This window comes from Neltuma alba, unplaced genomic scaffold, assembly GCF_004799145.2.
Source record: "Neltuma alba isolate B1F8T4 unplaced genomic scaffold, ASM479914v2 tig00010097_pilon, whole genome shotgun sequence".
Lineage (NCBI taxonomy): Eukaryota > Viridiplantae > Streptophyta > Magnoliopsida > Fabales > Fabaceae > Neltuma > Neltuma alba.
Window position 1 is genome coordinate 56,390 of NW_021635051.1, and position 11,925 is coordinate 68,314.

General features: G+C 33.8%; 1 protein-coding gene across 5 annotated transcripts; it reads left to right on the forward strand.

Annotated features, from left to right (window-relative positions):
• The first annotated feature begins 1,883 nt into the window (after positions 1-1,883).
• On the forward strand, positions 1,884-11,681 carry LOC114754194 (F-box protein At5g52880). Of its 5 annotated transcripts, XM_028942966.1 has the most exons (9): positions 1,885-2,104; positions 2,289-2,501; positions 2,590-2,648; positions 4,686-4,994; positions 8,924-9,078; positions 9,159-9,246; positions 9,894-10,078; positions 10,783-10,928; positions 11,372-11,681. In XM_028942966.1, exons 4-9 carry the CDS (start codon positions 4,810-4,812, stop codon positions 11,489-11,491), a joined length of 879 nt encoding a protein of 292 aa, XP_028798799.1. In that variant the 5' UTR covers positions 1,885-2,104; positions 2,289-2,501; positions 2,590-2,648; positions 4,686-4,809; the 3' UTR covers positions 11,492-11,681. The 5 variants fall into 5 exon arrangements, with proteins under 5 accessions (XP_028798797.1, XP_028798799.1, XP_028798798.1 ...); XM_028942964.1 differs by having other exon boundaries at positions 1,884-2,104; positions 2,289-2,648; positions 4,746-4,994; XM_028942965.1 differs by lacking the exons at positions 2,289-2,501; positions 2,590-2,648.
• The last annotated feature ends 244 nt before the right edge of the window (positions 11,682-11,925 follow it).

Consider the following 11,925-nt stretch of genomic DNA (forward strand, 5'->3'; position numbering starts at 1 on the left):
TGGATACTTGAGGGTCTTCTTTTAATTCCATAATATCTTATAATTCTTTGGGGTATCATAAGAATTTTCTTGGAATTTTATTCTCCTTAAAAATATTTATTTGGAATTTTCCAAATAAAATCCCTTAAATTAGCCTAAACTACCTCAAATTCCTTTGTAATTTCTCTAAGGGTAATTTGGTCCTAAAACTAATTTTATAATCCCATATAATTCTCAAAGGATATCATCCTTATTTTTTCTTAATTTTCTAAGGCTTGGAGATATTTTTTCATAATTATTTTTGACTAATTTTTCTGAATTAATCAAACTTTCACATTCAACTTGGAAAATCATAATAACTATTTTTCCTTAAAATTCTTCTATTTCTTCTTGTTATTTTTTACTCTTAATTATTTAGGAATATTTTTTATTTTTAATTACCATATTACTGGATGTGACATAAAGTGCTCCTTGAGAAGAACGATTGGTTGTGCCCTATATTGCATTATTTAGTGCAATCACATTCTTGATGACCTAGAAGGCGATATTCCGGTCCTATCAAAATAACAAGTCTGAAATAGAAAATTACAAGACTACAAAAAGAAATAACAAGTCTGAAATAGGGAATTACAAGTTTGAAACAGGAAATTATAAGTCTGAAATAGAAAATAACAAGTTTAAAATAGAAAAGTACAAGAAGATGATAACTAGCCTGAAATAAAAAATAACAAATGTAAAATAGAAAATTGCATATTTGAAATAGGTAGTTACAAGTCTATAATAGGAAATAACAAGTTTGAAATAGAAAATTACAAATTTGTAATAGAAAATAATAAGTTTTGAAATAAGAAATTACAAGACTAAAATAGGAAATAACAAGTTTAAAATTAAAAATTATATGTCTATATTAGGAAATAACAAATCTGAAATAAGAAATTACAAAATTACAAAAAAAAAAAAAAGTCTAAAATAGGAAATAACATGTTTGAAATAGAAAATTACAAGTTTATAATATGAAATAATAAGTTTAAAATAGGAAGTAATTCTCTCAGGCAAGTCTACACAATACACAACCACACTTCTCACTAAGAAGCTCAAAAACTCGTGAGACTTGACATGATGATTTTCATATATATGTGGTGGAGTATCACGCTTGAGCTTTAACAAAATTTGGTCCATTCTTTATGGTTGGCACTTCATGAGTAATAGGTTCACCAATTGCCTTCCGTTAGTTTTTCTCAACTTCAGTATAGATTTTCTCCCAGTTTGCCGAAAATAGCTGTGAAATTCATAATAAATAATATATATTTAAGACAGATTGTCTTTGGATTGTGAAGATCATTTGGGTATATCAACTTTACATCAAAATCATCATCTTTTAAGATCTTGTAAATGTTGGTATGATTGCATAGCATAGCCAGTGACGCCATGCTAATCATGACCAGGTTCCTCGTTAATAAAATACTCTCTGAACATTTTTTGCTTGAGATCATCATCGTCGTTATCAACAGTAAGTAAAGTGTTGAAGTCCTTAAGAAGGGTATGATGGCTTGCTTTAATGGAGAAGAGAATATTGGAACAAAGAGAAAGATGAAGAGAGGGAGAGGGAGAGAAGAAGGAAAAAGAAAGAGATGGGGTGATGAAAGAAAAAGAAAGGTATTCTAGTTTTTTAGCCATCATTTCATAATTACAATTTAGACCCGGTCTTCCCAAGCAATTTAATTTATTCAGGCATTCATTTTGCGATTTTGTTAACGGGGTCCTTTTTTTTTTTTTTTGCCATTTTTCCCAAAAAAAAATTAAAATCAAGATCAAAATCAAAATCCACTTTTTTTTTTTTTTTTTTTGGGTTTGGTTTTGGGCGCTTTCAAGAAGATTTTTCTCTTCTATTCTTGTAAAAAGGGGGCCGACCGCCTGCTCCTCCGTGGTTCCGTCCTCATCTTTCAAGGTGGGAGTGAGAATTCATCTTCTTCAGTTACGTCTCTCCCTTCGCGTTCGGTGTGTTCGCTTGTCTCCTCCGCCAATGCTCCTTGTTTGATCTCTGTCGTTCTTCCTTGTCATTGTTGTGACGCTGTGAGTCTCCGTGCGCCGAATGGTTCAAATAGGCGTAATGTTGCAGTAGTGGGTGAGTGCACTAGAACTTTTTATCTTTTTCTTCTTTTCGTCTTTTGCCTTTGTGTGTAATATGGGGGATTAAATTTCTTTCTTTTGGTATGCCACTGTGTCTGAAACAGAGGAATGTTAAAGTATGGTCTAGCTCAAATATAAATTGAAAAGAAGCTTGATTAGCTAATTTCAATCTCATGCAGGATAAACGTTTGATAAAATGTTTGAGAGGAGAATTATGGCAATCTCATTCAGGATAAGTGTTTGATAAAATGTTTGAGAGGGGAATTATGGAATTGAAGTTTTATAGATGAAATTTTGGAATTAAGGAAGCTTTAAGAAACCATGATTTTGCTGCAGGAATAAGAATGGTTGGATGGTGTTGTTTAGGATTTAAACTTTGATTACCAGAAGAGGTTTGATAAATTATTGGTAGATTAAAGTTTGAGTTACTGTAACAAACGAGCATGAAGGTTTTCGCTTGATGACTTAATCTTGATGCAGACTAGACGTTCGGTGAGATGTTGGAAGAGAAATGGACTTATTTGGATCTGTGATTTATGGTATTCTGATGGCCAAAAAGAATTTAGATTCTATTTTGGGTTGATTATGATTTAAACCTTGCTTAAAGATAAAATTTGGAAGTTTTATTAAAAAATAGTGCTGAAAAGAAGATTGATAGGAAACTAATTTCCATGTGGTGCGTGGGGTAATTGTTTTCAGTTTGATGGTTAGATAGAAATTAATTTGTATAGATAGTATGTGTGTTGATTTAGTGGCTGTAATAGTAAAATGAATATTGTTGAAGCATGTATGGAAAAGAAGAATAGGATATTTTTGTTTATGCTTGCTTGGATATCACTGAATAGGAAGGTTCATACATTATTAATTAATGTTATATCTTATGAGAGGAAGGTTGAAGTTAAGATCTTTCTTTTTTTTCTCTTAAGCATAATGGAAATTAAAATGAAAGTCTAGTTATTGAAAAGAAGATTTTGTTAGACAAAGAAAAGGATTTGATATCGATTATGATAGAAAATTAAAGAAAATATATATGTTATGGTTGATTTTTCATAACTTCCGTGTTGTTACATATATGTAATGCTTTTAAGTGGAAGTTGGAAATATGGTTTATGAATGTTTCATGAAGATTTATTTATATCTACAAAAGCAGACTTTCATGAATTGGCAGAAATTATTATTATTTTTTTTTAAAAATAATGATTCTGAACATTTTTATTCAAAGGAACTAGACACAGAGCGTCTGTATTTTGCCTTTCAGCTGTGTTGGTTACTCGTAGCTTTTGAGTTGTGCCTGTATATTTGTGGCTTTTGAGTAGGGTCGGTTATTCGTAGCTTTCGAGCTGTGCCAGTTATTTGTAGTCTCCAAGCCATGCTTGTATATTCATAGCTGCTATACCTGTGTGTTCGCAGCCTTTGAGCTGCACCGATTATTTATGGTCTCTGTGCTGCACTTGTTATTCGTGATCTCCTTGTTGTTCCTGTTATTTGTTTTTGTGTCGATTCCTTGGGTGAAACAAGTTTTTTTAGGAAGACAATAACAGTATTTTCATCGCTATTTGTTTTTACTAAGAAGAATTTCTTTTATTGAATTTTTATTTAAGCTGAACTCATGATTATTTTCTTCGATTTATATATATATATTTTTATACAAGCATGGTTATGATAAGTTTGAGAAATAGGTTTTAAGTATTGTTTGGGTGGAAACCAAACCATAGTTTTAAAAGTGATTTTACGGTATACGAAATAAGTATATGACAAGAGTTTTGTCTCAACTTGCGTAAAAACACTTTTTTAAAAATGCTTTTAGTTATGCATCAATGATAATGTTATTTTTGAGTATTTTATAGATTTGAATTATTGAAGTATGATTCTTCATTTTGAAAACTCATCATGATTCAATATTTATTTAGATATTGCTGAAGCGAAGAAGGGATTCGTGCTTGGATTTCACTCAAATGATTTCTTTCCTAGTTCTTTATATTTCAGATAGTAGAAAGTGGATCACATATTTATTGGATGATTGTATTAACTGTATTAATTGTTTTGATATAGTTAATTTTATGATATATGTGATTATTACCTTGTTGTAAATAAAAGATGCACCATAAGCTGTGTAGACATGATGTCCATTTCCTTGTTTATATATTTTTATATATTAGAGAAAAAGTCTCATACTCTTCTGGGAAGTCCAACATTTAAAAAGATACGTGCAACTTTTTTATTTTCTTCTTACAAAGGTTCATGAATGAATGTTATAATGTTACTGATATTATATTCATAAAACAGATGTTGCCGATTATAGATAGAAAATAGCAAACTAAAAGGGCTTGTGAAGTGAGATCACCTTATGCTTTGTGTGGTCACGCTTTAGTATATGTGGGGCATGACATTATGGATGATAAATAGATAATATATAGATTGCAATTGAGAAACTAAATTTGCTTCCATTTTTTTTTTTTTTTTGCCTGCTGAAAAATTAAATTTGTGGCTGGTAACATCAGTAAGATATTTAATTATTTGTTATATTTTTGTTACCCAAAAGTCCAAAGCGTGTAACATATTTGGTGACTTTTCAGCTTTCCATTTACGTTGACACCATTGTCCTTGCATTACCTGGCAAAATGGTGGCTTTGAAGGTATAGAGGACAGGTGGTAGATGGGAAGGTAGAGGAGAGAAGCTATTTCCTAAAGATTCAAAATATGTCGAATCCATTTGTGAGATACCGAAAACTACGCTTGAGAGAGTTTCTGCCCAAAATTTATAGATACCCAATTGCCTGCAAAGAGCTAAGCTCAATTCTCAGGGACGCCTACAATAAGCTCCCCAAAAATTTGCAGGCTATCATCTTTGAGGACATACTCACAGCCTTCCGTCTCCTCCCAGAGTAAGTCTTTAATTGTTGATCCATTTTTTGGCCCATTTTTCATTTTGGTTCAAGCTTTATCTCTGTTTCAACGAAATGGTGGTCTGAACTTGGATTGTTATGGTTTAGTGCTGACCATCCTAACCAGCATGTCCAAAATCTAGCCGAATAGGATTTATCACCACTTTAGCTACTTTAGCACCATAACTAGTTACTCAGGAATCCTGATTATTCCATTTCCTAATGTTCAAGGTCTGTCTACTTTGAAACCGTAATTTTATATATACAATTCTAATTTCTAATTTTTATGCCATCAGGGTTTATAATGCAGTGTAGGAATTTGAATTGTATATATAACCTAACAATCTTGGTACCAGTTCAAATTTTGTCTTATCTGAAATCATATTTTTTGGTCGTCATAAAGGTGCTATGTGTATGGATGGATTAATGTCAGTGCTTTTTATTAGATACTGCTTCGCACTTTAAATTAGATCACTTTAGATTTTTTGGATGGTAAGTGAACATTCTTCGTATTTATAACCTTTATCTTTCTTCTAATGGGATTAGACGTAATAATTTAGGGAATAAAATTGAATTACAGATAGCTGTGAACATAGCGAAAGCAAAGCATCTGGAACTTCTTTTACCCCAAAAGCAGAAGATGACATGGCAGTGGCACCTTTTAGGCTTACGGTACAATTTTTGTTAACCATAAGCCATCTCCTTTATTCAACTAGCTCCAACAGAACTGCTATCTCAAACATAATTGACTGGAAGAGAAATGACAGATGACCTATAACTATCACTCGTAATATAATATTTGGTATGTTCAGATGTAGTAATGGCTTTGTTTGAGAAGAAAAGGATCGGACTAGGATATTATGGAATGATGGGAAGGAGCTTGTATGTTATGGAAACAGAATATTTCATACATAATATATGATATATTAATAGTGGTCATAACTAAAATTCATCCTGTCCTTTGCCTTGTCTAGCTTATTCAATTCACCCTGGATGTAAGTTTTCATGTTCTCTCAGTTGAAGGACCAGGTTACCCAGTGATGCTTGGTGTTTAGATTGTTTTAGTCCAGGAAAAGATTGAATGAAGTTTCAATGATAATAAAAGAGTCATAAGCCTTGATTAAATTTGCATCTTAATCTTTTTTTGAGTCCCTCCGCCTCTATTTATAAGAGACAATTTTAAAGGTTGTGGTGTGAGTATAAGGTACTTTACCAAATTTTTTGAATAAATTAAACGATTTTGTTTAAAATGCCGACAATAAATTAACAAACTTTTCAATGAGCACAAATAGATGGAAAATGATGACAATAAGTTGGGGACAAACCTAGAAAAAAAAAGGAATAAATTCTTAGCCATAAACTAAGTTTATTTGTTTTCTTGGTATCTATGAATTAGGGATGAAGGGAGTACTATCAGATGGTGCTGAATGATACTTGTGACACACTTGGTGGCCTAATCTATTTTCTCTTTTTTAACATATTTGATTCACACTTATTCACTTTGGAAGCCTCGAGTTCAAATGTCAATACGAGTGATTCGGATAAGGATTATTGGGGAAAGAGGCTACCCACTGTTTTTTTGCCTTCAATACACAAGATAGAGATCATCGGTTCTGAGAGGAAAATAAACATATGTTAGGAGACATATCATTTATGGAAACAACCAAGGTTATCAAATCGGGATACGAATTGTGAATCGGAAAGCCTATTTTTCGAATCTTGAATCGAAACTTATCATGAATCTTACGATTCATGAGCAATTATTAAAGATGACGTATAGGTAATTTTATAGAGGAGAACATCAAAAATTTGTAGATATTAGCTTCTATACACCTCACAAAAAATAAAAAAGGCCAATATATATATCAGATTTCAATAACAAGTAGTCCCCAAAATCAATTAGGGAATAAAAAATTATGGTTTTGATTGATATTTGATAAGCTAAAAGTAAGAAGTGCATTAGGGATTATTTATACTACAGATTTTCTCCTATAAATAACAAAAAAAATCAGAAAAAAATAAACATGAAAAAGGTTTTCTAACGTGTTGAGTTAAATCTAGCACGACTTAACACTGCCTGAATCGCATGATTCTGGTGCGAATCGCACAATTTTAGTGCGAATCACAAAAAGATACAATGGGAGATTCTTATCTTTTATTGTGTATTTTGTCTCGAATCGTAAGACTCGAAATTGCAAATCGTAGAATTCTAACTACAATGGAAACAACGATTAAGAAAGGGGAGAGAAAATGGTGAGGGGGGAAATTGTTTTGTGCAGTAACAGTTGATAGTCTTTCTCAAAACAGTACATAAGTGATTGGAAAGGGGTAATTTTATGGTTGAAATTCCAATTTTAGACAATTACAGCTATACGCTCCAGTGTTATTTTGTGCTGATTACTCCAACAGTAGAAAAGGGTATGACATTTACTTCGCATTATCATTTTTCAATATCCGTTAAGAATGAGTTATGATTTAGCATTTATTTTATATGGTTGGGGTGTCTAAGCTTTGAGTAGGTAAGTAATATTTGCATTTATTATTCATTAATTACATGTTTTATGCATAGTAATAATATAAACAAGATAGCCTGTTAGATTAGTATACACTTGCTACTTTTCCCAAATATCTCTCTTTTTTCTTGTGATTTATTATGGTACCAGGGCCTTGGTCCTATTTTCAGCGTTGTGCCTCAATTCAACCCACCTCTCCTTCTTGAAAACCCTAAAATGCTCACTACTCACTCAGAACCATGATCTTCATAGCTTCGCCATTGACATGCACTGCCCCATTGTGCTTGAAAGCACTTGATCTGCCAACCCCGCAAGTTTGGCTTGCATCTTTGTTGCACATGCTCCCATGCGTTGTCACAACTTTCCTGTCCAGTTTTCTTTTAGCTAGCGTGTGATGGCGCATCTGTGGCCTTTCTTGCAGCTTGTTGTGATCTCTATGGTTTGATTCTAGGGTGCTCTTGTCCATCTTCCACTCTGTTGTGTTTCTCACATCCTCTCTCATTTTCTGTGTGAGTTTCTTCCATCTCTTCTTCAAATCCAATGAAATCAGGTACGGTCTCCTAGTTTTGGTGGCGCTCTTGTCTTTACCTCTGAAAAGTTACGTGTTCCTCCCAACAACAAATCTTGGGCTTCCTCTGCTCATCTTTGGTTTGAGAGACAGGGACATTCGGATTGTCTGATTAAGAAAGGCACTGAAAAGACCTACTTGGATGATGATTGATGTTCAGGCGTGTTCTCTGTTGCGAAGTTCCCTTGATCCAAATTTGCTTCCTCTTTATTTGCTACATTTAACAGCAATAGTGTTTGTCAATATCATGAGGTGGCTGCTGCTCTTATTGGTTTAAAATGGGAGGATATGGATGATACTACCTTTGTTACCTGCATTGAGTTCTTAGGGCAAGAATTTCAATCTCTAATCAAAACCGAGAATTTGACAAGCTCTTAGTGCTCTTGACTCTATGATATTCAGTTGATACCGGGACATATTTGAAATGGAATTCTTGGTGATTTATCTCGCTGTACACTAGATGATGTCCATTTCTTTACACTATTCAATCCATACAGAGCATACTTGGGATGCTTCTGTTTTGATTTTACAGGAGTTCTAAAAGAGGAAACCATGGTGGTGGTGGGCATAATGGCTTTCATAGACGTCCTTAATGTGCTTATTGTAACAAAGTGGGCCATACTTGAGATCTTTGCTATAGCATCTATGACAAACCTTCTTGGAAGGAAAATGTTGCTCAGATGTTTGATTCACAATCACAATCACGGGTCTTATACACCTATGCATCCATTTTAAGACTACTTTTAGTCATATGCTATGTGACTTTGAGTTGATCGTCCCAAAGGAACTGTCAACATGAGCCTCTTCGACTCATTATTCATTAATTCTTAAATATTGTCTCATTGTAGAATCCAAACCCAAAGTGGTGTTTCATCAGCCCATGTGCTCGTACAAAGTGTAGAAGTTGCACTGCCAAAGCAAAAGAGGAATATGGCTGTCAAAGAGTTTAAACATGCAATTGTTGCTCACAAGAGGCGTTGTAAAGCTCAACGGGAAGGACAAGGTTACGTTATATTTAGTTGATTTTGCATAATTGCATTGTTTAACCAAGAATGCAAGTAAATCTAAAATAAGTTTTTTTAGGTTCTACCCAACTGCCACATGATATTCTGGTGCACATTTTTAGCCTTTTAGACGTCAAATCATTAGTCTCTGTGGGACTAGTTTGCTGGTAAGACTACTTTCTTTACGTCAGTGATATACCATGATGCGGAATTTGAATGTAAAATTGAGAGACATTTGACTATCTTCTCTGTTCATGTTATTTGCGGAAGAAAGTTAGGTTTACAAGATAAAAGTCACGGGAAGTTTAACTCAAGCAAATTTTTAAAACATTAAATAATTTGAGATAATTGAGAGTGCTGGAGTAGGCTTTTCCTTGCTTTAGTAGATTTGCCTCTATATTTATTTTTATATGATCTGATTATTATCTCTATGATTTTAGGATTAATAGTTTTTTTTCCCCAGTGAGATTGTATGCGATCTCACATTCTCTCTATGTTCTTCCATGTTGGTGTGTGGTTGGGATCTTTTTGAGGGGAGGGGAGGAGAGAAGATGGGGTCAGGGTTTTTGGTTGAGAAAAATGTAGGGTAGGGGAGGTGGTGAATTTTTGTCCTTTTTTGCTTCCCTCCCTTCCACCTCTCCTCCAAAAAAGGCTGAAGGAAAAATGTTTTTAATGATTGATGCTTTAGATTACAAGGGTATTTATGCATAGGTAGTACCATCAGTGGTTTACATATCTTGCTTCCTTGGCAAGTGAATTATACTTATGATTCTTTTTTTTTTTTTTTTTTTTAATTTACCAAATCATTTTGAAGGTCATGGAACTTAGCTGCAAATGAAAACCATCTGTGGGAGTTGCATTATGCTGTGCTTTATGGTAGTTTTGTTCAAGAGCAGCCTATTAGACTGGATGGAGACAAAAAGTATCCACTCTCACAGGATCCCATAGATACTAAATTGAACATTGACTGGAAAGAAGCAGTTAGAAGACAATATACTGGTAAGGGTGTGGTTTCTTACTTGTAATGGAGGCTTTCTTTTCTCATCCAATACCTTGTCAGTTAACAAATGTTATAAACCTAAATCAGTAGAATAAAAATCTTTTGATGTGCATAGCTCCTCATCTATTTTGGAGCTTTGAAAATATTTAAATGGTTCCATCCTGGTAGAACTTCTCATTCTTGCCAATGGCTTCTAGTGGTATGAATGCTCCTTTGCAAGTGAGAGATTGAGGATTCAATCGTGCCTGTAACATCAGGCTGTTAACCCTTGCCCCTCCAATTCTAAGAAAAGAATTTCGATCCTTTTTTCTCCCTGTTTTAACCTATAAAGAATTTCTGATTCACATGCTTCATCCAATTTAGTGATGGTTGGTGGTCTTTACATTAATATGGTTGTTATTAATGCTGTGATGTGGATGCCATCCCATAAGATGCATTTGCATGATCATAAATTTTGGTTTGATGAAAATAGTCAGTGTAGTTTCAGAAGTGGTTTAAAGTTTCTATAGCCTGTTGAGTAGTGTTGAAAACAAAGTTCAGGAGCATTGATTTTCATGTCATGACTGAGTATGCAATTTCCTGAATTCAATTTGTATTCAGTAACATACAGATTACAGTGCTTTACTTGCTTCCACTCTCTGTATTGATAATGCAGTCAAAACGTTTCTATTATTTTCTCATCCTATAATCTCCTTTCATATAGGAGCTTTATTGAAGAAATTAACATCCAACAGGGGATACTGTGCGCACTGCAAAACGGTAGTTTGGCTGAATAACTCAAAATGTCTCAATGCACATTGTGAGATCATGTCCAACATTCAAGATATCAAACCTGTAACTGCATGCCAGGTATCCTATTTACTGATGGAATGAGATGACTTTGTTTCCAACAACACACGATAGTTAAGCAAATTAGAAACAGTTGGAGAATCAATGATTCTGTCATTGGAAACAATGAGACCTGCAGGTCGCATAGGAAGCTTTTGAGGTAAATCTTACACAGCACTCGTGTCCTAACTAATATCAAGATGGCAAGAAAATGTATCTAAAACGTAAATTCATTGGTTGGAGCTCTTGGTAAGGAATGGCGAGTAATGGCTGCTCTGCGGATTTCCTTAAATTTCTGATGCCGTTATAGTTCATTTATTCAGACATATTAGTTAATGTCTGGATTGCCGGCCAAAAATCCTATTGCGAACATCTCTTTTGTTACATCTTTTATGATGTAATATTCATTTTGACAGTTCTTTTTTCAAATTGAGTTTTAATTGTGTAAGCCTTCCTCACTTCAGGTTGCTGAATATCTTTTGGATGATTCTTTATCCATGACATCTTCCTCAGATAGTGACAGCGATTCAGAAGGAGGATCAGTTTCGAGGTTATGGGCATATGCCAAACACTTCAAAAGATAATTAGCGCAGCGGCAAATCTGTGGTCATTCTCTCTTTAAACCACTCAAGACCTTTCGATTTCTTGCATTGGTCTTTTTCCAAGGAGTAAATATAGTGATTTTTTTTTTTTTTGAAAAAAGTCAACTTACATTGTTCATAAGCTAATTACGGGTTTGTTTTTATAAACGCGTTAGGTGGGTTGTTGTCCTTTTCTAACATCATTTACATGTGAACTGTTCGATAAAGGCCATGGTAGTTAGTTGGTGATTGGTTGAACTATTTTCTATCCGTATTGGCCTAATCCTTTTTAACCCATGATAGTGTTTTTAATTGATTTAATTGTTGCTTTTCTAGCATGCTGAATTGCTCATTTGCTAAAGACCTTTCTTTGTAACCCTGGTAATGTTTCACGAGTTTAGCTTAGTTCTTTTCATACCGTGTTTAAGTTTTTGGAG

What these genes read in the sequence shown, in the direction of transcription:
- LOC114754194 (XM_028942964.1), top strand. Translation starts at nt 2,584, where the DNA reads ATGCAGACTAGACGTTCGGTGAGATGTTGGAAGAGAAATGGACTTATT. An exon ending in ATTTGGATCTGTGATTTATG is followed by an intron (nt 2,649 to 4,745) that starts GTATTCTGATGG and finishes GTGGCTTTGAAG; the next exon opens with GTATAGAGGACAGGTGGTAG. An exon ending in AGCTCAACGGGAAGGACAAG is followed by an intron (nt 9,079 to 9,158) that starts GTTACGTTATAT and finishes AAGTTTTTTTAG; the next exon opens with GTTCTACCCAACTGCCACAT.